At 37.9% G+C, this 26,631-nt stretch overlaps 1 protein-coding gene across 1 annotated transcript in view; it reads left to right on the top strand.

Annotated features, from left to right (window-relative positions):
* CERS6 (ceramide synthase 6) overlaps positions 1-26,631 on the top strand; it is a 294,381-nt gene that overhangs the window by 141,703 nt on the left and 126,047 nt on the right. The window contains exon 4 of the mRNA XM_055308130.1: positions 24,393-24,450. Coding sequence (XP_055164105.1) covers positions 24,393-24,450 — 58 coding nt within the window. The remainder of the gene's footprint in view (positions 1-24,392; positions 24,451-26,631) is intronic.

Here is a 26,631-nt window from a genome sequence, read left to right as displayed (position 1 = left end):
TTCTTTCTTGTCTTGATGTATTGAACTACTGTTTTAGGACCCTGGCCATGTTAATACACAAAATTTGGAGTTAATAGCAATGCTCTGGAGTTAAGGCAACCTTTTTTATTTGTATGTTCATTTTTTGTTCTAGTAGAAAATTTGAGTGTGAGAAATTTTTTTTTTTAACCACAGCAAACATAATAAATAGTCTATCTGGTTTCTTTATAATACAATGCTCAGTTCTCATGTCTTTTGAGCTCTAGTAACTGAGCATTGAATTCTGTGTTTTTTAACGAATCACTACTCACTTTCACACCACTGGGAAATCGACTTCTATTTTTTTTCAACTGCCAGATAGTATACATGGGCAGAGAGTACCCTTAGATATAAGGGGTGGGTCCCCCAGTTTCCAGTAAGATAAAAAATATTCAGGACCACCCTGAATACATATACTTTTGGAGGTACACTAATAACATACATATATTAATAATGTGTTTATTGAGAAATGTTTTTTTCTATTCACTTTTGTGAAATAATTTATTCAAAGCCTATATTTGCATCTTTGACATCATGCCTTTGATGTCCCTGGACCTACTTTGAAGTCCTGTAGTCAGTGTTTCAGAATACTAGTCTCTTCACTCCCATGGACATTCATGTTTTAGGTATTCATGTATGAAGTTACTTCTGGATTTTATCCAAGGCCCTAGCACACATTTCAAACTTTTTTTTTTCACCCCTATAGGTATATATTGGAGGTCTCCAAAATCTAACCATTTTCTGTACTACTTTTATAAAGATTTTAATTTAAAAAAAAATAAAGATTTTAATTTTAAGTAATCTGTATACCTAACATGGGATCTGAACTTACAACCCCAAGATTGAGAGTTGCATGCTCTACTGGCAGAGCCGGCCAGGCACCCCCCGTGCTATCTTAAAAGAGATCTTTAAAAGGCTTGTTTATAATGGCATCTAATATGAATAATTGTGAAGTGATAACCGTATAGATAATGACCATAATTTTTTATTTAATTTTTTGTTTTCTTAAAATAACTGATTCCATCAGCTGACCTTTTTAATCATCCCAAACTACCATTGATTGAGATTGTTTCAGTTTTGAATGTCTTCATTCAAAGAATACTTCTTTGTTTAAAATAAAGCACTCGTGAGTCCTCTGTCAATTAGAGACTGTTCAAGGACTTGAATATATGGCAACTCTTTCTTTTGGGAGGAGAGAAAAGAAATCATCAGTATATGTGGCATAGTAGTTAGCCACAGGTTTTCTTCTTTTTTTTGTACATCAACTGGCAAATTGGATTATTTTCTTGTTACATGTTGCTGTACATTTTTTAAGATGAAAAAAATAGTTGCAAGATGAGGTTTACTGGAAGAAGAGGGAATTTAAGTAAGCCAGTGGTTCCCATATGGTGCTTGTATAACCATAATAGTTAATGTGTGACAATCCAAGAATACAATGCCATTCTAGAAAATGAGACTACGGAATTTAATGGAAAAATATATCTCAATTCCTAAGCAGTACAGAAAGAAAAACTAACAACTTTACTTATAAGATTTCATTAATCTCTACTTCTCCAGAATGGATCTATCTCTTGATCCACCATTTCCATTTAAAATGGCATGTCCAGTATTGCAGTGATAGGACATAGAAAAAGTAATACAAAATCTGAGCATCTTCTTGGGATAATTATCTTCTCTTGCCCCTCTAGCAAGAGAAGCAAGTATCAGGAGAGGTTGAGAGTAAGTGGGCATCTTGTACTAACAGTCACTTGACATTTGTATTGCTCTGTAATTTTCAAGGGACTTTCGTGGGCGTTATCTAATTTGTCTCAACAGCCCTGGAATGTACACTGAGGAGTTAGAAGGATTCTCACCTTATCATCCTCCCTTTCCTTTTCTTCTCCTCTGCTTCATTGTTAACATTTAAGGAAACTGAGGCTCTATGAGTTAAGCAAATTGATGTGGTCACCTTGTAGAAGGTGGAAACACAGGAACCAGGCAGCTTCTCTGAGTAGAGGAAAAATACTAGTACAGGTGCACCGTGGTTTATGTTTCTTCCATCCCCTCAAATCCTATTTCTCATTCCCATTCCTTCTAGGGACACGTAAAGCATAGTTGTGAATGTGTTTTAAGGGTGATTATCCTAGAGATGCTTCCCGTGAGTCATTGCTTGTTGAAGAAAGGCAGTAAATTCTTATCCTTTCTATATTTTCTTCTCTGCATTTTACTTTTGCCAATAATAAGAATGCAAGCACACTTGAGAACAAAGGAGACATCAATATATTTTAAAATGAATATTGTCAGAGTAAGTACAACTGTGAACTCTCAGGGTTTATTATCTCTCTCTGACTTCTGAATTTAAGTAGTTTACTAATTCCCCTTCCCAGATTTTTTATATTAAAAAACATTGTTCTCTAGAAGCAATTTTAGGAAGACATAATTTGCTAGTATTCATCTGAGATCTGTGTAACATTTATTTGAGACTTATATGTAGTTTTATGTATGACATGTATAGAGGTTTCTAGATATGGTGTGAGAACCATGTGAACCCTTCTGGATCACCCACTTTATTAAGAACATTGTTTTGAACTTTACATGTACAACCTGGTTGGCAATTTTGGATAAATTTAAGTATCACAAATCTGGTATTCTGAATATAAGCACGAAGTAGAGGTGGTGATATAGAGACAAGCTCTTTCCCTTAAAAGAGGTTAGCACACTTCTAGTAAGCATAAGAATGACTCTAATGCAAAGGAGAAATAATAAATGCAAAATAAGATTTCCAAGTAAGCTCTTCAGAGTTTAGGGGAGAGTGTGCACATCAGGTTGGGGATATCAGGACAAGCCTCACAGTTTGGGATGGACTCTGGAGAAAGCATGCTCTTTTGATGGTGACAAATGGAGGTTTTCATTGGAGGAAATGGTGTGAGTAGATGCCTGGAAGCAGGGAAGTATAAGGACTGAGTTCAGAGTGGTGGAAAGAAAATAGAGTAGGTGATTGTGGACATGGCACTTTCCAAAGAAGAATGAATATAATTGTGACCATTAAGTGAATTTTGACTTTGTCATGGAATTAGGGAGAATTTTCCTTGCCCTTGAAGGATTTTTAGAGGAAGGAAGGAAAGAGGGAAGAAAGCAAGCTGTGTTTTGAATTTAAAGTTATTTTAGCCGTGTGAAAAAATACTTAATACCTATGTTGGTGACTGACAGTTTGCTTCTGCTATGTCAAACTAGATTTGACAGATGAGTCTTTCCTTTTATCTAAAATTCTCTTGCTACCAAGGAGTTGGCATGCAGGAGGGACACAGAAATCTCTAACTGGGCCCTGTTTCTCTCCAGCCAATCCTCTATTATCCTTCAAGGGTATACTTCTAGCTTCCTTACAAATTAATTTTTATACTTGATAATGCCTTAATGTGTAATTTGACACAAGGATATTTGCATTTTTATAGTCAGTCGCTTCTTACCAAAGCTTTTTGTCTCTATTAGTAGGCTTTTCATATACTGATAGCATTTGGTATGGATTTGGAACTGGAGTGGGCTTTGAAGTCAGATTCATCTGGGTTGAAATTTGGCCTCCCCTCATGGGAGCCTTTCTGAGACCTACTTACTGGTGACATAGTGATGCTAACCTCATTGGGTTGTTATAATGTCTATAACTTGCACATGGAATGCTTCTCTTTCCTTTTCTCCCTTCTTTCCATAAGCATTATAAATGACACTGGGGTCCAGTTAATCATGGACTTATCCAACTTCTCACCTTGTGATTGGGAAACATCCATACTTCTCTTCAAGTGAGAGACTCGCAAAGTCTATGTTGTTGTCCAAGCTTTTTTCATATGTCCCTTCGATTTTGTGTTTCTGCTGTTCAGCCAGTTATCATCTGAAACCTGAAGGCACCTTACTGGTATTTATCTCATGTGGTTTCCTGAATTGTGATTATTTGTATATTTGTTCCATTTTCCCCTTTGACTAGAGGTTTTAGACTGTATATTCCTTAAAGGCATTTTTCCATTTCCTGTGCTCAGTGTCCTATACTCATTAAATTTGGAAGGTGAATTAAGTTGATTTTATGCCTGTATAATGCTCACATGTAAATAGTAGTTGAGTCCAGTTCATACTTTTCTATGGTACTGGGCAAAGTTAACCTATCTGTTTACCAATATCCTACAAAATATCTTCAGCGTGTCTAGAAACATCCCACCCAAACAGACCTCATGGATTGGTTTCCTCCACTCTCCAGAGGAAATGTGGAATTATTACCATGACATGTGAAGCTTGTCTATCCGTTTATTCACACTCCCCACCACCTAGTACTTATTACACTTCAGCCTACGCCCTGTGATTCAACCAGGCAGATTGGCCAAATGTACTCCCCTTCACAAAGGTAGATAAAAATATCCATTGTCAGCTGACAGAACAGGTGGCTTTCTCTTACCATCTAGAATTCCATAAAAGATGTCAGCACAGTCTCCCACAGAAGGTCATGGCCTAATCTGGGAAACAATTTTGAACTAGCCTGCAGTACAATGTGGCTCTCAACACAGAATCTCTATTTCTCAACAAATCTTTATTTCTCAATAAAGAGTCTCTGTGTCTTTTCTTGATATTAACTTATGACTTAAATTAAGGTTAATTTGTGGTTTTTGGCAGTGTTGTATGCTCATTTGCTGGTTGCTTATTGACCTCTGTTCTCTGAAGACAAAGACCAGTGGTGAATTCTGATTAAATAGTTTGCTGGCACTAGGGAACATATAGTCCAGCCATCTCATTTTGTAGGGGAGGAAATAGAAAATTCTCAGGTAGATGCCAATTTCTTGCCCTTACCTTGGTACTTTTTAAAAACAATTGTAATTCACAGGTCTTATATTTGTGTGCAAGTTTGAAGTTTAAAATATAGAAATAGAATATTTTAAATGACTTCCAGAAAAGGAGGCACAGATGAAGTAAAATTTACTGCCCTTCTAAGCCATAAAGTCATAAATACCTTAAATGAAATGCCAAGCCAACAAAGTTGATTTAGACAGGCTTCAAGGAGGCAGTCAGTATGCTGTGTACATACTTTGATAGTAATAGTGAGACAGAAGATGGTGGTCACAAATACCAAGAGTATTGTGTAATATAAACATTGTTTGATTCTTTTTTCCCCCTTCATTTAACAAGGAAATTGATTTCATAACTTTTTTCAGATCAAGTGGCATATTGAAAATTAGTTTAGCAAAAATTAAAGAACATGGATGTATTTAATAGATAAATCTGAGTGCTACTCAAGAAAAGATATAAATTATCTGCCTGCTATAGTACTTTACTCTCTATAATTTCAGTATCATCACTGAATATATGAGTACTAAAATATTAGCCCATTTCTAGAAGCAATAGCTTTAATTAAACCCAAGTCTTTATAGCTTTAATAAATAAAAAAAAATACCCAGATCAACCTACAGACATGTATAGACTTTTTTTTTTTTTTTTTTTTTTTACAGAGGAATGTGTAGTTAAATAACATTTCACAGTACTCAGTTATACAACGTTAGTAATTAGAGGGTTTACATTAAGAATTCAGGTACGTTGTTTGCTCCCTGGGAGCAGAGAAGAATAAATAATGTCTACATATGCAGTACCATCAATGGATATAAATTAACTTGAAGTCATTAATCTCACGAGTTAACATCAAGGAAGAACAGGGTAAAATCTGATCTAGTGAAGTTCAAGATTATGTTATTTATGTGTGCATCTGGGAATGGAATTTGGGGCTTGACCTTGGTAGTCACTCCTTGGGATCTGGACAATATTTGACTCCCAGACACAGCCTCTTAGACCTGAGCAGGTCACCATTCAAGAAGAATGTTTCCTACAACACTGCAATTCCAGGGAAACTCTTTAGGTCACTGAATAATCTCTAAATCAGCAGGAAAGCCATTACAGCTAATGTAGTCTGTGAACTTACGTTTTGTGAAATGTGTAGATTATTTGCTTCTGTGTAGTTCAAAAGGACTGGAAAAACCGTCCTGTCCCTCCACTTCAACATCCTCCTATAGTGAGCTGGTAACAATGATCTATTCTATTGAAGGTCTGAGACACAGAACTCATCTTCTGACCCCTTTGGATATTCAGGTGATGTTTGTAACACCATGGTGGGTTTTGCTGAATATCTTATTATTTTGAGAAAAGAGAAGTAAAATGTATCCAAAGGCACATTGTAGGTGGGAAGAGTACAGACCTTCCTTCTGTATTTGATAATTTCCCTTCCCATCAGCCTCACAGAGTCATGTTGAGTGACTTAGATGGATGGCTTTTTGTGTTTTCTCTTGGTAAGTGAGGGATTCAAAAGAGCTTCTGGGTACCCCAGTGAATATTGTAACATTTATGGAAGACAAATACAGAAATGATAACCAATAAGCATGTAGGTAGATCAGTATCTGGGCATCGATTCTGAACAGTTAAGAAAAATCCAACAATTTAGCTAAATGGCGCCTTGATTTTACCAGTGATTTTAATGTTTGTGGATGTGCCATATTCACTGAAGTCCGTTTTTCCCATCCACTGGCAGCAGCCCTCTCAGCAGCCTCTCAGCACCCTTTTACCACCTTTTTCTACAAGTGTAGTGTCTTCAGGTTCTGTTCTGTCACAGATGTCAGTGAGAGGGTTGATTGTATTTATAGCTTCTATGATGTGGCATCTTTAGAAGCAAAGCTGGTCTGTAGTTGTTGGCCTCATTCCCAAAGAACCTTGGTCATTAGGAGACTGAGTTAGTAGAGACGCAGAATGAGGAGCCTCCTCAAGCCAGGTAAGGTTAAGAAATGTTGTTTAGGCAGGTGAGCTTCGTCTTTGGCTTGGTTATGATCTGTTGAGTGTAGAGTCTGTATCTGTCTGGCTCTAGATCTTGATCTCAACACTCACCTAGGACCCAAGATAAGTAGTGAAACAAAAAGCTTTTCTGGTTTGTGCAGTGGAATTATGGAGAGCTATTATTAGATATGGTTTGGAATGAAAATGGAAAAAAATTGGTAAAAAAGATGTCAAATGTATTTCCCTTCGTCCTGTTTCCTTTCCAGCTGAAAAGTGGTAAGTAAGCAGTATGAGTTCAAAGAACATGGCTTCACACAGTGCTAATTCTACATGGATAATATATTTGAAAATATTGGTGTGGTGTGATATTCATGTTTGTGTGTATAGAGTGTGTCTAGGCCAGAAGGTGGCAAACCATGGCCAATTGAATCTGGCCTACTACCAGATGTTGTATGACCTGTGAGATAAGAATGTTTTTTTCCATTTTTAAGTGGTTACACTTTAAGGGGTTATATCAATACTTACGTAATATCTTTCATTTTGCCTGTTGGCCTACAAATCCTTAAGTATTTACTATCTAAACCTTCCAGAAAAAGTTTGCCAACCTCTAGTCCAGGAAAATCAAGCATGTATCCTGATTTTGATTATAACAGATATTCGTACTTACTGGTTCTACTCCTTTAAATTCTTTTTCTAAGGTATTAAAACATATGTTTCAATAGTAACATCTCATGTGTTTTGTAATCTTTTCAGGAGCTAATGAAGGGGGTACAATACTTTTTTAAAAATCAGCCAGTGGTCCTCACAATATTGGAAATGTACACAAGAGAATTCTAGAATGCCACCATATGAGGCAGTTGGCTCTAAGCTCACACTGAATGGAACATTCCCTAAGTGTTTGCTTCCATTATGAGATACTTGGGGCACCATTTCTCTCTTCTTCAATGTTCTGTGCTTTTAAATACATCAGGGAGAGAACCTAGTTGTGAGCTGATTCTCTTGTGAAGAAGACAGAATGATGATAGGCAGCTAGAGTGGGCAGTCCTGCATTTATTGAGAGCTGAGGCATTATTTGTTTTAGCAGCTTTGTTGAGGTATAAATTCTATACTGTAAAATTCATCCATTTTAGGGGTACCACACAGTTATTTTTGGTAAATTTACAGAGTTGTACAAGGATTACTATCCAATTTTAGAACCACCATCCCACAAAGAACACTTGTGTCCATTTGCTGTCACTCTCAACCCTTTCTCCCCTCAGCCCCCAGGCAACCATTAATCTATTTCCTGTCTCAATAGATTTGCCCTTTTCTGGACATTTCGTATAAATGGAATCATAACAGTGGATGTTCTTTTGCAACTGACTTCTTTGAATTCGTGTAACGTTTTTGGGTTTCGTATAGTTCATAGGATGTATTAATACTTGATTTGAATGGATATATCCCATTTTGTTTATCCATTCATCAACTGAGTAGACTGACATTTGGACCATTTGTTTTTTTGACGATTACGAATAATGCTGCTATGAACATTTACATATAAGTCTTTGTGTGGACCTGTGTTTTCATTTCTCTTCAGTAGATGTCTAGAAGAGGAATTGCTGGGCTATATTGCAAATTTATGTTTAACTTTCTAAGATATTATCCAGCTGTTTTCCAGAGCGGCTGCACCATTCTCCGATTCCTACCAGCAATAAATGAGGGTTCAAGTTTCTTAGTGTTCTAGAAAACACTTGGTAGTGTCTTTGATTACAGTCATTCTACTGAATATTAACTGGTATCTCATTGTGGTTTTAATTTTTATTTCCCTCATGAATAATGTGTATCTTTTCTTAAACTTATTGGACATTTTTGTATGTTTTCTTTAGTGAAATGGCTGTTTAGATCTTTTGCCATTTTTAAATTGGGTTTGTCTTCTTTTGAGTTTTAAGAGTTCTTTATGTATTCTGGATATAAATTTGTTACCAGATATTTGACTCACAAACATTTTTCCCAGACTGTGGCTTATGTCTTTTCTTAATGGTGTCATTTGAAGGGCAGTGCATCTTGAAGTGTAAATTGTGAATTCATGACATGAAAGTAGGTTCCAATATTTTTTCTCATATTAATTATTTTCCCCAAACTGATGTTTGTAGGAGCCTGTGGAGCCCCTGCAATGAATTGGTGGTAGGGTATGTGATAGTGTCACACCTTTGGGAGGTTTTTCTTTTTTTGCATACCCACCCAGTATGGTTAGCTGTCATTTTTAGTATCATTGTTATTGTTAAATGTTCGGCAGAGTCCTGTTGTATAAAAAGAACAAGCTTCAGCATCAGACATCATGGGGGACATCTTGAGTTCAGTTCCCAGCTCTTCTGTTTACCAGCTGTGCCCTGTCCCACAAGCCATGTTTGTTCTTTGCCACAGTCTGAGTTGTTTAAGGAGCAAATACCAAGTGTCTGGAAAAGTTGCTATGATAGAGAAAGTGGAATTACATATGCTGCTGTACTCAACGGTGGCTGGAGAATAGCAGGTGGTCAGTAGACATTTTTTGTTTGTTGGCTTGTTTTTGATGTTAAGGAGGCAGTGATTAACAGGGCAAAAGAATCCTGTAATCTTCTGCAGAGGGAGAAAGCACAGCATGATTGAGAAGAAAGAGGGAAAGTTTTGCAGAGAAGTGATAGATTGGGCCTTACAGAGGAGGCTGATTTTGGACAGATGATAAAGGATAGTCAAGGCAGTGAGCCCAGATGTGATGTTTCAGGAGACACAGTTCTTGAACTAGTGGAGAGCAAGGCAGGAATCAGAACGTGGGCTTTGATTACTGAAAGCCTCGAAGGCTAAACTATTCTTAACAGTGTCTTGAGAGTTGTTCTTTTAGGAACTTCAGTCTGGCTATAAATGAGCAAAATCTTGGAGGCAGAGACCAACTCTAGGGACACTGTATGCTTAAATTATTTGCACCTCTAGAAAGAAGTCCTAGTATCTAGGTTTGGTTGTGAGAATTTGCGTGCCATTCTTTCACCAGAGACATGCTTGCTTCTCTATCTCTTTCTTGGCAGTGCTATCCCTATTCTGCCTGAAGTTCTACATGAAAGAGCGTTTATAACACCAGGAAATAATGTTACTCTAAAGCATGTAGTGGAGCAGAGAAAGAATGTCTTCTTTATTACATTAGCCGTTTCATCCCAAATATGTACATTTGATTACAAGGAACCACTTGAGAATCAATTTGCCATATGATTGTAAATCTCTGCCTTGAATTACACAGTATCAGTGTTCTAGAAAAACTGTAAATATATTCTATTTTTGTAATTTGAGTTGTTTTCTCATTAATACATGCCATCATTTATGAGATGCTGGGATGCTTGGAGTGATTGATTTGCTATAATAACTAGGTGATTTCCTACCAATCTCACCTCCCACACCTCCAGTGGCCCATGCCCCATGCCTTTCTTCTTTCTTTATACATTTTCAAACTCAAAAAATGTTTATGATTAAAACTTTGACCATCTGATAAATATTTTTCTCATAATTATTCCTTGTTTTTCGAAGTGTGAACATCAATATACCTTTACTAACATTTTTTATTTTAAAAGGAAAGAGAATAATAAGACTATAGTTCTTTCTGATAAATGTTTGGTTATGTCAAGAATACTTTAGCTCCAAGTCCTGTTCATTTCAAAAAGTTTCCAGCATGGGCCCTGCCATGCTGAGCTTCCATTCCCGTGAGCTCTTCCTCTACTATTCCACTAAAATGGCACAAGGACCTCCAGACTCTGAATGGCTGCTCCCTTTCCTCTTGTGTTAGAGCCAAATAATGCCCTGTGCATTTCTCCCTCCTCCATGTTACATTGGGGATACTAGTGAACCCAGTGGGACTTTCTCTTAGATTTGTATTCTATTGGTCCTTTTTTTTTTTTTTTTTTTTATCGATCTCCCAACATTTTAGGGTGAGCTATACAAAGAAAACTAGAGTCTCTTTCTCTACCCAATGAGAAGAACATGTTCTGGCATGTGGCAACAGCTCAATGAATGCTTGCTAAATTAACACATGATGTGATTGATTGGACTTAAAGGTTACATGGAGGCCAGTTGTACTACTGAGGTAGCCTTGAAGACTAATATTTCACCAAAACAAGCTGGGGCCATAAGGACCTCAGAACTGAAATGATGAAGTAGGAGGTCACATTGGAATGGGAGATCTTCCTTACTGCCATAATGTAAGGGGTATAAGAAAGAAGGGGGTGGGGAGAGAAGCTAAAAGAGGAGAAGGGGCCCTTTGTGACACACCTGAGAGTGTTGATTTTGCCCCCCCCCCCATCTATTGGGGAAAGAGTGAAGCAGATGTAAATTTGAGAAAAATCACTTGGGTAGCTGTGGAGGGAATGAATCAGGGAGAGCTTATAAGATGGTCACCAGTGGAGCTGCAGTTGGAAGATCTTTCCTACTGTACATGGTCTCATTTCAGAGAGGCACGCTTTGCAATTTAAATTGAAAAAAGAAAGACAGTCATTCATTTGGTCAATTAAGAGCCCAGTTTTGTGGGATTCCTGCATCTCTATCCCACTGTCTCTCACCCCAGCTCACCCAGAGAAGGGACAAGGTGTTACACCATCTCCATCTTAACAAGAATTCCAGATCTGACATAGAGAGACTCGGTTCTCCAGGCATGTTTCCCTAGTGACACATGGGTACAGTAATCTTGAGATGAAGGTTACTACCTGGATACTGTCACAAACCAGGAGTATGGACAAAGGATGTGAATGACTCCTCAGAATAGGAAATGCTTCCTTAGATTTTCATCTGTAGCCCCATCAGGAAACAGCTTTGTAGATCATCAGTGCCTTGAGTCAGCACCTTGAGGAGGGACCATTACTTATTTGTATTTATATTCCCAGCATCTTGTAATAGATCTTGAAGTTCAGTGAATCTTCAGTGTATTTTCCTTAATGAAAAGGTATCTGTTTGTTAGCGTAATTGAAGTAGAATTTCTTAGATTTGATGTCTCTGCATTTCTGCTAGCTGGACATTTTTTAAGAACTGAGCAATAGGTCATTAGGTCACTAGAAAATGGGGATGAAATTTTACCCATGAGAATTTCATGTGTCAGGGAAGCAGAGAATTCTATTATACTGTATTCACATAGTTTAGAGAATAATACTTAGGAATAACGTATCCAACCTATCTGTGCCACATATAAAAGTAAAAAACTTAGATCAGATGTGAACTAGTGACCTCAAGTGGAATCCAGCTTGCAAGATGTATTTTGCTTGGCCTGCATGGTGTTTTATTTTTAAATGAGTTAATTGCCAGCGTTTATAAAAAAAAGAACAGATTTCATAAAAAGTATTTGAAATATCAGATTGCCAGATTTCTCTGAAAAATGGGAAAAACCTGGCAATACTTGAGTTTGCATTTTTTTCTTGACATTTGACTGGCTCTTATTTCAATGGGATATTGAAACTGCCACAGCCCTTGGCCCCATCTGTCATATTGCCAAGAAACAGAGTACCAGCAGCCATTCATCCTACTACCCAGAGCTAAGCCTGACCTTCTTTCTCCTTATTTACTTGACCTGCCTGGTCCCCACAGGATTGAGCTTGCAGATCCTTGTTTAGAGCCTTCAGGTTTAAAGGTCTCAGATGATGACCTTGAAGTTTAGATATGTTCTCTGTGGCTATAAAATATCTGAGTGCAATGGAGTTTAGAAGTCCATGAATAAACATAAACTCATTTTGTTCATCTGTACGTCTTCAGTGGTCGATTTCTCCCCATATCATATCTTATTTATAACACCACATTGCCATGGAAATTCACTGCTGTACTTTTCACTTCCTAGCTCTACTAAATTTTACTCCTCTAACATTTTCAGAGCTGCTTGTACAATGTGCAGATTTAGCGTAGTAGCAATCTCAAGTGGTTTTGTAACATTAAATATTAAATAACTTTAAAACTGCAAACAAGGGAAAAGTAAGAAGTCAGCCAAATCCTGACACATACATTTGATAAAGAAGCAACAAAGAGTCTCTCATTTACATGACCTACTGCTCAACCACTGTCGTAGAATGAGAGCCTCCTCTCCACCTATATTTTCTTCAAGTGTAGTATGAAATCTCTCCTTGAGTCATATTATAGTTTAGTAGTCTGCGTAGCATGGGCACAGGCCCCTGCAGGTATCATAGCACTTCACTGAGAAATCATTTATTGAGTGCCTGTCATATGCCTGCTTATATATACCTAGTAATGATAGTTAAGAGCTATTGGACAGGTGTTCTATGTTGAAATGCTATTCTGTGTACTTTACAAGGATCACCTCATTTCATCCCCATCCCCACCCTTTGAAGTAGGTATTATTGACCTCATTTTATTGATGAGGTGACAGAGGCAAAGGGCATATCCAAGACCACACAGGTTGTGTGAAACTATGGACACAGAATTCCAACCCGGGCCATGTGAACACAGCCTCCCTGGTGTTGGTCCTGGGTAGATCTAAGACACAGATTTTTCCCTCAGAGCTGAATATCCATCTGGTTGTTGGTCACTTAAAAGATAACTAGAATATACATATATATATTCTTTTAATATTAGAACAGTATATAATGGAGACAAACACTTATGCCTTAGTAGGTGGAGACCAGAGAAAACTTCAGAAAGATCACAGTAAAAGTTGAGTTGGATAAAGAGGAAAAGCAGTCCCAGGAGAGGAGAAAGGTAGGAGACAAGGTACTGAGGCATAAATGTGAATGGGCTATTCATGAGATGAAAGGCAGCCCTGCTACCCAGGAAATGTAGTATTTATAGGCAATACATGGAGACAACTATGTATTCATTATTTCCAAAAATATGATTAAGATGAAAACAAACAAGAAGATAGAGTTCTCACACAATGGATCAGGAATGAGATTTAGCTAGGTCACCCTAAAGAGGTGATTCCAGGCTTGGCTAGGGCAACATTTGATTAGCGTCACTCAGCTAAAGAAAGAGTAGGGGTGGGATCCCTGGGTGGCTCAGTGGTTTAAGCGCCTGTCTTCAGCCCAGGGCCTTATCCTGGAGACCCAGGATTGAGTCCCACATCAGGCTCGCTGCATGGAGCCTGCTTCTCCCTCTGCCTGTGTCTCTGCCTCTCTCTCTCTCTCTCTCTCTCTCTCTCTCTCTCTGACTCTCATGAATTAATAAATAAAATCTTTTAAAAAATAAAAATAAATAAAGGGTAGAGGTCCAGAGGCTTATAATTTCCCAGTTGTAGAGGACATTCTGAAATCCAGGTTGGCTGGATATATTAAAGCACTGGGGGAAAAGAGTGTTGGCTTCTGGAAAGACTTGCTTTTGGTGACAGTACCTTAAGCCATTTTAAGATCGCCAACTTTTCTTGTTTTGTTTCTGTGTTTTGTAATCACTCTGCTGATTGTACTCTAGATTTCTGCGTAGATTTGCCTGTAGGAAGAGAAACTATCATTCATGCCAAAAGAAATATTCTAGATGGTGTGACTATTCTCTTTCTCATGATTAAATCAATCAGTTGACACCTTGGCTTCAATGTCTGTCTGTGGAGTTCAGTGAAGTCTAATCCACCATGAGAGAAAGAAGACTAGATGTGCTGGACTGGGGCAGGCACTTGTGGGGGGCATAGTTAGACCTTTGAGATTTGATGACCGATGGGACACAGTGGTTGAAAAAGGAGGAGGCATTAAGGATAGGAAGCTGAGAGGAGCATCTCTGTCTTTGACAGAGATGGAAGGCCAGAAACAGATTGGATTTCTGGAAGAAAGAGAACCCATGTTTGATTTTGAGGGTTGAGTCCATAGTGCCTGTGTTGGTTGAGCATTCTGCCTTTTGGGGGTCCAGGGTTATGAAGCTGGTTCGATGCAATGCTTGCACAGCAGATGGGGAGTGGGTGGGTTCAGCTCCAGGGAGAGTATGGAGTTTAAAAGAGTTTGGGGATGGAAGCCAGGGTGTCACTGATGTCAGAGAGGAGCACAAGCAGTCTGTGCAGGAGGCAGGGGAGGCAGCAAAGTGGGAAAAGAGAGTGAAAGAGCAGAGCAGCGGTGGTTCAGGCAAAACAGAGGGCCCATTTGTCAAAGGTTGTAGGATCAAAATAGTAGACCTAGACTCAAAGCTTAAGAAGTCGAAGAGATCTTAAAGGTCTCTGCTTCCCCAGAAGAGAGACTTGAGCTTATCCAAGATCACCCCTTAGGGATTGGGGTGTGATTACCATGTCTCCTGAGCGGCAATCTCAGGCTTATCCCATTGTCTCGTAGAGCTGTGCGGCTAGTGTGGGATGCTGTGTACTGCTAGCCAGTATGAGAGATTATGTTGCTGCTTGAAAGTGGGCAGCTCACTCTCACCGCATCCCCATGCTCACAGTGAAAAGAGGGTCCTAGTTATTTAAAACATGAGGTGCTGCCGTGTGAATATAGCTGATGTGTGGCCCACTCATTACTCTTTCAATCAGCAGGCAACTCACATGGTGCCAACCAGTCAGCCAAGAATGTCGCTGTATGTGTTAACTGGGCTCAATTTTGTGAAATGGCTTATTCTCCTATGCAGGAGTGTGGGTTGACTGACTCTTTTGGGAAAAACCTCAGTGATGACAGATTGTTAATCTGATTATGTCTTTTTCTCTAAAAAAGAGGAAGGAGCAAGCACATCTTTCTCCCAAGTAGAAGACAGTAGGTCAGAAGTTTACATATCTGTTTTTGTTTCTGATTGGAAGATCCTTGACATTGCATGGATTTAACTTTTATTCATCTGTATGTGTATACATACATAGACATGTATGCATATACACATATATTTACATAATATTACATGTGTGAATGTATGTGTACAAATATACCTAAACACCTGTATCTATATGTACAACTACATATTCTTCACAGACTGTTTAAAAGTCCAGAAGGAGAATGTGGCAGTGAACAGGCTGAAGGAGTTGGGAGATGGGAGATGGGGTGGGCATGGGCAGAAAAGAAAAGATTTAAAAAAAAAAAAAAGATCCAGAAGGTAAGATATTTTAAATGTTTGCATGGAGAGACTGGTATGTCAGGGCAAATAAATTACGAATGAGCCCAGTCAGGGACCTAGGATCCATTCCTGTCGGTCTCTCTGTTTTTAATCACCCCCCCCTTCCCACTGAATTCTAAGAACTCTGATAAGTAAGTATTTTAGTCCCCATTTTCAGATGAGTACACCAAAGACATCTTATACTGGAGTCATAGGCAAGACTTTAGGGATCAGCAAAGAGCTCCACTGATATGTATGAGAAAGATGTGCTGCTCAGACCAGCATCCAGTTATGAGATGTGTATTGGAGCCTGTGACAGAAAACTAACACTAAACAGGTCAGTGGAAAAGGTCAGATTCATTCCTTTCTTAAACTCAAAAGTACATTTCGAAAACTTAAGTACCATTAGTTCCTATTTTCTGCTTTCCCGTGCAATCACAGCATCAGTGCTGAACAAATGGCTCTTTGTCTTCTGTCTGCTTTCATATTAAAAAAAAAAAAAATCACACAGAGACTATGAAAGCACTTGATGTTCAGGGAACAAATCACATTAGTTTTACTCTAGATGATAATAAATATTTGGCTGTTTTGCCTCAACCACACACTGAAGAAGTGTGACGTTTGCAAGTGCATGCTCCAGAGTCATATTGACTGAGTTTATTTTTGGCAACAGCAGAGCAGTCTTGGTTTTATTCCTTTTTTAATCCTAGTCCTAGACAAGCATTAGTTGGAAAATGCTTATTTATCTTTTCCTGATTTCTGCAAATCGTGGCCGTTCAAATTTGAGTGCCAGTGGATGTTAAGCTCACAATTATAAGTTGAGTCTATATTCGAGGGAATTCTAGGGGCAATGAGAGATATTTTATAGGCAGAATGACCTAACAGAAGTGTAATATGTAGACACTGATTTTTGGCAGATGTGTTTTGTGCAGATTGTAGGAGACGGGTACTGATGTTGAGAAGGGACAGATGCCAGCAATGCAGAATTCTCCCTTCCTAGGTGCTTGACAAGAGAAGCCAACTTGGAGAGAAAAGGATAGACCCCAATTAAAAAAAAACAAACTGAAGAAAGAATCGATATAATTTTACTGTGAATAGAGCTTGAAATAAAGCGTAAGAAAAAATATCCAAATCAAAGTAGTTAAATCTAAGAAATTGAACGCAGTAGATTTGGAACTAAATGTAAAATGCATATGATATTTCCAATGGCAGTTTAGCCCTAAAACTACAAATGTAATGACAGGAAAAGAGTACAGTTAATTATGATGCTGAGAAAAGGATGCTTGGAGTGATGACATAAAGAACAAGTCATTCATGGTTTCCAGGTTTGGGAGAAGGAAAAGATAGAGTCATTTCATGTTTTCAGTGAGCCTAATTCTTATTCACACTATCTTTTTTATAATGAAATATTTTAAAATACAGAGACTAATATAACAAGGACCCACTCAGCTTCTCTAATCCTGTTTTAGAGGATTAAAATATTACGGAAGCAGCTGAAGCTCCTTGTATACTCCTTTTCTGTTCTCCTTCAATTTCCAGGGATAATCTCTATCCTGAATTTGGTGAGTTTTTTCCTTCTTTATTTTTATGGTGCGCATATATGTGTATGTGTGCATATGTATATGAATATATATAAATATATATATACACTTTCTTGAAATATATAGCATTATTTACAAATTACTAAACTTTACATTGGGCTTAATTTATTTTTTGAATCAGTGATTTAGCGAAGATTCTTCTGCTCAAATTACATTCTCATTTGACCTGAGAATGAAAAGTGAATAGGTTTGACTTACTTCCAACCTCAGTGACTTTGCATTGATAAGTCCGTTGCTTCTCAAACAGAAACAGCTGAGCCTTCAGCAAATGAGGAAAACCATTTGGAGTCACAGAGTAAATTATTGATGGAAGTAGCAATAATTTCAGGAAATGTTTGCTTTGAGGCTAGAACTCAAGTCTGTGCAATCAATCGGATGAGTAGCATCTTTTTCTCCTAACAAGGGCTTTTTGTTGTTGTTGTTGTTTTTGGACTCCTAAACTAATGAAAGTTTGAAAGCTATTCTGGGAATTTAGATTGTATCTCAGAGTTTCCAAAAAATGGCAGTTTTCATCTCAACTTTTTTTTAGTCTTTGAGATACAGAGGATGTTTTCTAATCCCCCTAGTTGATGAACATCTCTATAACATGCAGGTAATAAAGTTAGTATCCCAGTAACAGCTTGAAAGGAAAATACTGACCAGAATATGTTACAGCCTTAAAAAAATATATTGAGATGAAACCTGGCATTAACGAAGTCTGAGGTCTATCCCTCACTCACCAGATACTGCTCCCTGTAGGTAAAAAAACTAATTCTTGGAGGGAGGCACTTTGGCTAAAAGCCTGTGGAGCCAGAAAGAAATATGTGTCTGCATCATTAACATGATTCAGTGATGTCTGATGGTTTTGTCAGTCCTATCAATGCCAATTAATCAAGGGCCTTATTTTGTTCCACAAACCCCTAAATCCAGCCAATCAACTAGTCACCTAAACAGACAAATAGAATTCTGAAATTTGTGGGTCTGTAAAAAATTTAGGTGTTGGTTTAATTCGTGCAATTCCATATTTATACACTAATGAACATTACTCTGCTTCCTCAGAGAATAGGCAGTAATATCCGGTGTCTGTTGAGTATTTTCTGAAACTTAGAGTGCGGCCATCCATTTCCAGTCTTAACATTAAGGCCACAAGATATAGATGAAGGAGACCTATCTTCTTTCACCAAGTTACCTGAGAGTATAGGGGAGTGGCACCATTCTCTGGACCCAGTGTTCTCATCTATAGAACAAGGGTGGGGATGGACTCCTAGGGGCCCCTACCTAGTTAAGAAGAACCCCAGTTTCGAGGAAATACAAAAATGTGGGATGGTTACCTCTGATTAGTGTGCACAGAAATACACTGATATTCTGTAAGACCCGTAAGACCAAACACTTGCCTTTGGTGAGCTGTTTTCCCACTAAGGTAAGCAGCATTACGTTCACAACACTAACCCCAACTAGGATTCTAAGTCATAGCACTTTGAGTATGTGCTTTACATTATGCAGAGAAAGGCAGAGACAACAGGGCAAGTCTCATGTGCCCTCTTGCCTTAGCATAGAAAAGGAGCTGAAATGGAGGTGGGCAGGTGTCAGAGTAATTCCACTGATTTTGTGTTAATATGGTGAAAGAGAGCAAGCTATGGAGAGAAGTTGCCATAAAAAATGTTTTATTTTTGTATTAAAGAGGCGGTATTTAGTAGTGAGAAACATGGTCCCTGGAAACAGCCTACCAGGATGCAAATACCAAATTCACCACTTGCTCAACTGTGTTTTTAGGCAAATTACCTAAGTCGCCTCTCCTTATCTGCAAGATGGAAGCGACAGTAGCATCTGCCCCATATGGTTCTCATAAAATATAAATGAGGTAATACATTCAAAACTCTGAATGATGGTAACCAGACGTAAAGTAAGTGCTCAAGAGATGCTGGATATTGTTTTCTAAAAATAAATAGATGATCCTCAAAGATCATCTGGTAAGTAGAAATACTGTTTACTTTGTAAGGAAGACTTTCTGCTATTAAGCTTGAAACCATAATTCACTTCAAAACTTTGTGGAAGTGAATATGTCAGATATAATACAAAAACCCCTTTGAAAGGTTTTATAAGTCCAGTTGTACTTGACTGGGGAAATGATAAAATATGAATATGTTTATGCCGTAGCTTTGTTTGTACCTTAGGAAAGTCATCAGCTATGAGTTTTTAGTAGAGAAACAAAAATTTAATCTACTTTGTGCTTAGAGGTAAAAGGGTAGGTTTGTGTATTTTAAATTATCAACATAATAAAGTATTTCAAAATCTATTCTCACTTCTCATAATTTTACTTTGTAATAATTTGCAAGATATAATGGCATGGTTTATATTAAATCTTAAATTTTATGGAAGAAAAGATACAAGCCCAACCTCACTTCTCTTCATGTATTTGATAAGAAATGAGTTAATCCTTGTTTGTTGAGATGATGGAACAGCTAAAATGAGAAATGTCTCAAAAGTAATGAATTCTATTTCGTAATTAAAGGAACTATATGCCGATTTTTTTTTTTGCTCTGTATCCGAGTTTTGCACTCAATAACAATATTTTTCATTATGTACACTGTTCTGGAGCTGGCTGTCTTTGATCCCAAATTCCTATTATGTTGATCATCTAAAAAATTGCATTAGCAATATTTGGCATGTCATCCCCCCCTTTCTTTTTTATATTTTTGCACAGTTCCTAGAAGTAGTTGATAATATTATTAGATTATGGACTATTTTGGTTAAAATAAACTTGAAAGTAAAATAAATAAAGGGAGTACCTATATCTTTAATAAAAATTCTGTTGTCAGTTTAGGAGCTGTTCCTTGCAAGACACTATGTTTGCTGTCAGAAGTACAAAGATACTTAAGACTCGGTTTTACCTACTTGGAACTCCCCAGCAAGTCAGAGGTTTGTGGCTGTAATCAAAGATGAGGTAGACGGGTAAAGAGCACACCATCAGAGAGACAGAGACTCACGGTGCTTTCAGTGTTGCAACATTCAGAAAAGGTGGATTCATAGACTGGCTAGCATTTGACATAAATCCTTAAGGGGGGAATAGTACTTTAGCCGGTAGAAAGGATGGCTAAGATGGAGACTGGCCCCCTGGTCATTATCGTTGACCCTACATGGCAAGCTCTATATTATTTTAGCTGCCCTCGTATTGAATAAAAGCACCAGTACAGTCCTTCCCTGTCTCTGAACTTTCAAGCAGCCGATTTCTATTCATCAGGACAGAGACTATTCTCATTATGTGGTGTCCCTTAACGTCTCCTTGGTTAAAATCAGTATTTTAGCTGAACACATTGTCTTCAGTTTTTAGGAGTATACAGTTCAGGAAGAGGTAGCACATAGCCTAATGGTTAATGGTTAAGTCTCTCCCTTACTGAGATATGTGACCTTCAGCAATTTAGCAAACCACTCTGTACTTGTTTCCTCATCTAAAAAAAAAGGGAAAAGGGGGCATGATGATAATAGTACCTACTTTGTTGTTTGGAATAGTTTCACTAAATGACTTCCTGTTTGTAAAGTGCTTAGAACAGCTCATGAAATAGAGGAAGTACTCCATAATTGTTGCAAGCAAAATGGCCCCATATGCCTGCCTTGCTCCATCTAGGACAGTATGCTGAGTTGAGCTCTGGGGGCTGCTCTGGATGTTTTCCCTGCTTCATCCTCTTAGAGATAAGGATCCTGGTGCCATTTGTGACACCTGGCAGCAAGACACAAGATGTCAACACTCTGATTCCTTACTTTTACGGCACATTTTATTAGTCTTGATTTCAACAAAGAGCCCTTTCAGCAGCCTTGTTGTATAAGGACAATAAACCAGATTCAGTGGGTGGTAGTTTTTGCTAGCTTTCCATTCTAAATTTCAGGTTTGATGGATATAAAAGGTTTCCATGTCTAAACAAATGTAGTGGAACATATTGACTTCTCTAGGCAAAAGAAATGGACTCGAATTCTGTGGGATTTGAAAGGGGGCTTCAGAGTCAGTGCTGAGCTAGGTTGGTGTCTTGGTTTTGCCACTTAGCAACGGTATAGCGACTCAGCCTTGGGTAAGCTAATCCCTTGGCCTCTGTGTCCAGTAGAGGTTGCAGCCTTGCAGTCATTTCCTCACCTGGAGTCTTTCTGATGCTCTGTGCTGCTGCTGAGCTCCTCTGCTGACACCTTAGGATCCAGCTTCTTGGTTCTGCCAGTCAGGCTGACACTTACTTTCTCCTTTCCAGACTCTAAAATGGAGTGGTGGTTCTGGGGCTGTGGCCTTGGGAACTTAACAAAATTCCTCTTCTGCCTGTTTAGTGCTACATTCCTAAAAGGCACAGAGGTAACCACCTTCAACCACCTTCAACCAGGCTTTAAGTTTTTAAGGCAAGGTTCAACTATATTTCTAATATTACTGTAACAACAGTGTCTTTTAAAATTTCTCTGTAAGAATAAGTTTCATGCTTCCTTTCATGCTTCCATCCCCTGCTTTCATTAGTATGATCTAAGGATTTGTCCCCTGGTTATTGTTAAATATATTAATTACATTGTCCCCGAAGGGCAATAGCACTTAATCTGGCAATGAAATTTAGGGCAATTATTTATGTTACTAACCCTAATCCTTTTATTCCAAAATTAGGCTTTTTGAATTCTTAATTTTTATGTTAATAAAAAATAATTCATAATTTTTATGTTGACGGGTTCGAAACAAGATAAGTAATTAAGTAATATATTTTCAAAGCCTTTGAATATGTGAGACGGCTTTTCCTACTCCTTCACAAATGAAAGGCAGTTTGGTTGGCAGTGGCTCCCTCTGATTGACTCTTGCCTTTCTTTTGTAGGTTAGGAATACAGAGGAGAAATTTATGACCAATTGGACATTTGTTTCTTTGATGGTGACTTATTTTTGCTTTTATGCCTGGTACTAAAGAATTTTTTAAAAAGATTTTATTTATTTATTTATTTATTTGAGAAAGAGAGAGCACAGCAGGGGGAGAGGCAAAGGGAAAAGGAGAAGCAGACTCCTCTCTGAGCAGGGAGCTTGACATGGGGTTCAATCTGAGGACCCTGAGATCATGACCCTGAGCTGAAGGCAGACACTTAACTGACTGGAGACACCAGGTACCTGAAGAATTTTTTTTAACCCTAGGATTCATAGCTTTTGTCAGAATTTGGCTTTGAATTGATATTATTTGGAATATAATTGAGTTCTCTTTTTTTTTCAGTTCAGATTTTGTTTTTTTACGGTCTTTAATTATTCTATTTCAGTTCTGCACTTGTGTTTTCTCAAAAACAACTATAATTAGCCTTGATTTTTCTGGTCCTTCAGATCTAGTCTTTCATCTATTGGTTCTTTTCTCTGGCCATAAGAGGGTGTTTGTCTTGTACATCAATGACTTAATTTTACATAGTACACATCTACATTTTTCTCTCTCCCCCCATGTGGGTAATATTCTATCACTCCATTTTTAACATCTTTGTAGTGCTTCTTTATTTCGCTTAGAATCTCTTTTTATCATACCCAGCAGTCCTTTATTGATTTATGGCTTTCTTACTTTTGTCTTTAAGGGACATGTCTTCTTGTATCGTATTAACAATGCCAAATACTTTTCTAAAAATTAACATCTGGTTCCTCTAGGGAGTTGTTTTGAGGAGACAGGTCTTCCTTTTAATTTTTAGCATGCTCTTTTCTTTCCATATTTATATACCACGTCTTGGTAGACCTGTGTTGAAATTTAGCTCTTACTTTCATTCCTGAATTTGGCAATATCCATCCAGGCCTGGTCACAGAGAGGGTACATGGAATGCCCTGCACCCTCCCCTCCCCATCCTCTTGTTTGCTAGTAAAAGTCCTCTTTTAGAACTCAGACCTTATAGTCGTTGATGTTTATAGGCCCTGGCCCCTTTTCACTGGGGCCATATAAAGCAGCAATTGCAGCTGTAAATCCCCTAAAAACAAAGACATTCTCCTACATGGACTGTAATACAATCCCCCCCACTCAATAAATTTAACATTTATATAACACTAAAGTCTAATTTGAGATTCATATTCAGTGTTTTCCATTGTCCCAATAATTTTTGATATTGTAAAAAACATCTATTATCTATGAAGTCCATTTTACAAAATATTTAATTTTGATATCAAATGCATTCATTTTCTTCTAAGGAGCAGTTTTGAAGGCCCTATTTAGAAGTTTTTGGCTATCTCCAAATTGCAAAGATACCTTCCAACAGTTTCCTCTGTTAGTTTTACAGTTTCACCTTTCAAATTTAGGTCTTACATCTAAGTATGGTTTATCTTCATATAGGGTAAAAAGTAGGGCTTCAGCTTTTTTTCCCCCTGAACATCACGTGATCACTGTCTACATAAAGTCTTATATTTTAAGACTTAAATGTTGAATCATTTAAAATTGAAAGAGAACCAAAAATGTTTTTTCCTCATTAAAAACCTGAAAGACTAACTAACAGCTAGACGTATAGTTTGGGGTGGTATGTAAGGTTGTTGTTAACAGCTGTACATCAGATGGATGATTTAGATTCCAAATGGGTTCCTTTAGCAGTATCCACAAAGATGTCAATCAGTATTTGTTGAAAGATGAAGAAAAAAATCTTAACCTGATTTAAACATACCAAGACTTTTATTTTTAAACTGAGTATGAACTTTAGGTAAGTCAAGTTTATTACTTAATATCTGAATTAGACAAAGAATTCAAAACAATCTTATGTATCTTTATATTGTTGAACTGTATCCCTTCATGAGCAATTAACAAGAGGAAATTTATCTGTTGGAGAAAGAGAAGATTAACAAATGGGCAAATACAGAAACTGGAAGAAAATTTGTTATGAATTATTAATATTTAAGATTTTGCAGTAAACCATGCACATGAGTGTAATGTGTTCACCTAACACTGAAATTGCTTATTAAGCTTAACGCTTGCTTGGAGTGGTGTGGGGGGGGCCAAATTCAATAGACTTTTTTCACTCACATGTTTCAGAATACTATGCTGTGAAAGATATAAACTGATTGTCATAGAATGTTTTTTTAAACTTCTACAGGTGGAGATTTTCATTTTCCCTTTATGTATTTACCTATGGAGTCCGGTTCCTAAAAAAGGTAGGATCTGTCAAGTTACTTTATATAATTCTTATGTAACTGTAAACCTATGTCTCATTTTTTATGTGTGACAGTAGTGTATTTTAAACAATCATAACAGGCCTCCTAAGAACATTTGTGCATTTTTCTTTTGCTCAGAAAATATTAGTAATTTATCTTTGGTAGTAAATATTTTTTCGGTATATACCAAAAATATCTGAAAATAATTTATTTTGCCAGTGAAAGATGTTGTAAGTCCTCTGACCACTGTAGTTGGTTACTTATTACTTATATGGGCATTAGAAACCTTATAAAATCCATATTATGCTTTGAAAGAAGTTAAGAGTTTCCATGTCCACAATTAAAAGAATCAGTTGTTGTAATGTGTGTTATCACTGTAATTCTCACCAACAGAAATTATCGTTTTAGTGTCTTGCGTAGGTATTAACAAGGCAACACCAGCTGCTGGTGGAAAATGGAGTTCCTTTCATAGATTGTGTTTCCTCTGCTACTACTTTGCTATTCCTTTTCTTTTTTTAAGATTTTATTTATTCATGAAAAACAGAGAGAGAGAGAGAGAGAGAGAGAGAGAGAGAAAGAGAGGCAGAGACACAAGCAGAGGGAGAAGCAGGCTCCATGCCAGGAACCTGATGTGAGACTCGACCCTGGGTCTCTAGGATTACGCCCTGGGCCAAAGGCAGGTGCCAAACCACTGAGCAACCCAGGGATCCCCTACTTTGCTATTCCTGCATAAACTGAGGCACTTTTAGCTATGAAAGTAATTCTTCTCAGCTGCCTTAGCCTTTTTCCTGGCTATTCCAATGCTGAATGCTATTATTAAAAGTTAGACTGGTTAAATTCAAGTCTCAGGAAACTTAGCTTCTTAGTCATACTGATTTGGCAGAAAGTTGGAAATTATTTTTTAAAAAATTTATAGTATTAAGCTTTAAAGTGAAATCAGTGTTATCTTTAGTAGAAAATTTTTCTCAAAATAGGGCATTGTGCCCAGTGTCATGTCTTACCAGTAAATTTTCATGTAAATATTGATATGAAAATTTGCAAATGCATTTTTAGTTTTAAGGTCAGAGTTATAAGATATTGTTTGCTTGTGGCAAATTCTATCATAAATAGTTGTTTCCCAGCGTCATATTTTCCTAGAAGGATTATTCTTTTTTCTTGTTTTTTCCTTTAATAACTACACCGATTTTTCACTTAATAAGGCTACATGGCCCAGAGACCACTTGACTAGATTTAAAAGGATGAACTTCATTCTGTAGGCTGAGTATGACCAAATTCTCAACTGGGGTACATAAATGTGGTGGAATCTGCCTATTTTGGAACCCAACTGTTCTAGTTTTCAGATATACTTACATAGAGAGAAAATGGAAAGAATGACTTAGGGCTCCTGTGCTTACAACGTCACTGCCCTGAAAAAGGAAATAGCTTTTGTTGGAATGTCAGCTGTGGAGGGAAAGTTGTGTTTCATGGGAATGGCGAGTCGCTAACAGAGGTCACGGTTTGGAATTCATTGTTGGGTTCTGTGGGTGAAGGGCTTCTACGGTAAGCAAGGAGAGATGGTGAGAGCCGGAAGCATTTTTTTGCCCTCTTCCCTACATCTACAAGGTATGGTCTCTAGCCCTTCTACAGCAAGCCTGGCCATCTCTCACCAGAACAGGAAGCATTTTGACATTTAGCTCTGCTTCTCTCTGTCCCTAAATGGACCAAAGGGAACAAGATCAGCTTTTATCCTCTAGGCCTGGGTGGCTCTGTAGAAGGCAGCAAGAGGGCCTGTTGGTAGAATGTTTGCTTGGAAATTGCTTTTTCCTTAAATTATCCTGGTTCCCTCCCTCCCTCCCTCCCTCCCTCCCTCCCTCCCTCCCTCCCTCTTTCTTTCTTTCTTTCTTTCTTTCTTTCTTTCTTTCTTTCTTTCTTTCTTTCTTTCTTTCTTTCTTTCTTTCTTTCTTCCTTCCTTCCTTCCTTCCTTCCTTCCTTCCTTCCTTCCTTCCTTCCTTCCTTCTTCTTTCTTAATTTATTTGAGAGAGTGAAAGCAGGGGAAGGGGCAGAAAGAGAATCTCAAGCAGACTCTGAGCTGAGCTGGGAGCCTGACATGGGGCTCGATCTCACAACCCTGAGATCATGACCTGACCGGAAATCAAAAGTCGGATGCTTAACTGACTAAGCCACCCAGGTGCCCCTGTCCTT

Source organism: Nyctereutes procyonoides, unplaced genomic scaffold (assembly GCF_905146905.1).
Source record: "Nyctereutes procyonoides isolate TBG_1078 unplaced genomic scaffold, NYPRO_anot_genome, whole genome shotgun sequence".
Lineage (NCBI taxonomy): Eukaryota > Metazoa > Chordata > Mammalia > Carnivora > Canidae > Nyctereutes > Nyctereutes procyonoides.
This window is presented reverse-complemented; position numbering and strand designations above follow the sequence as displayed.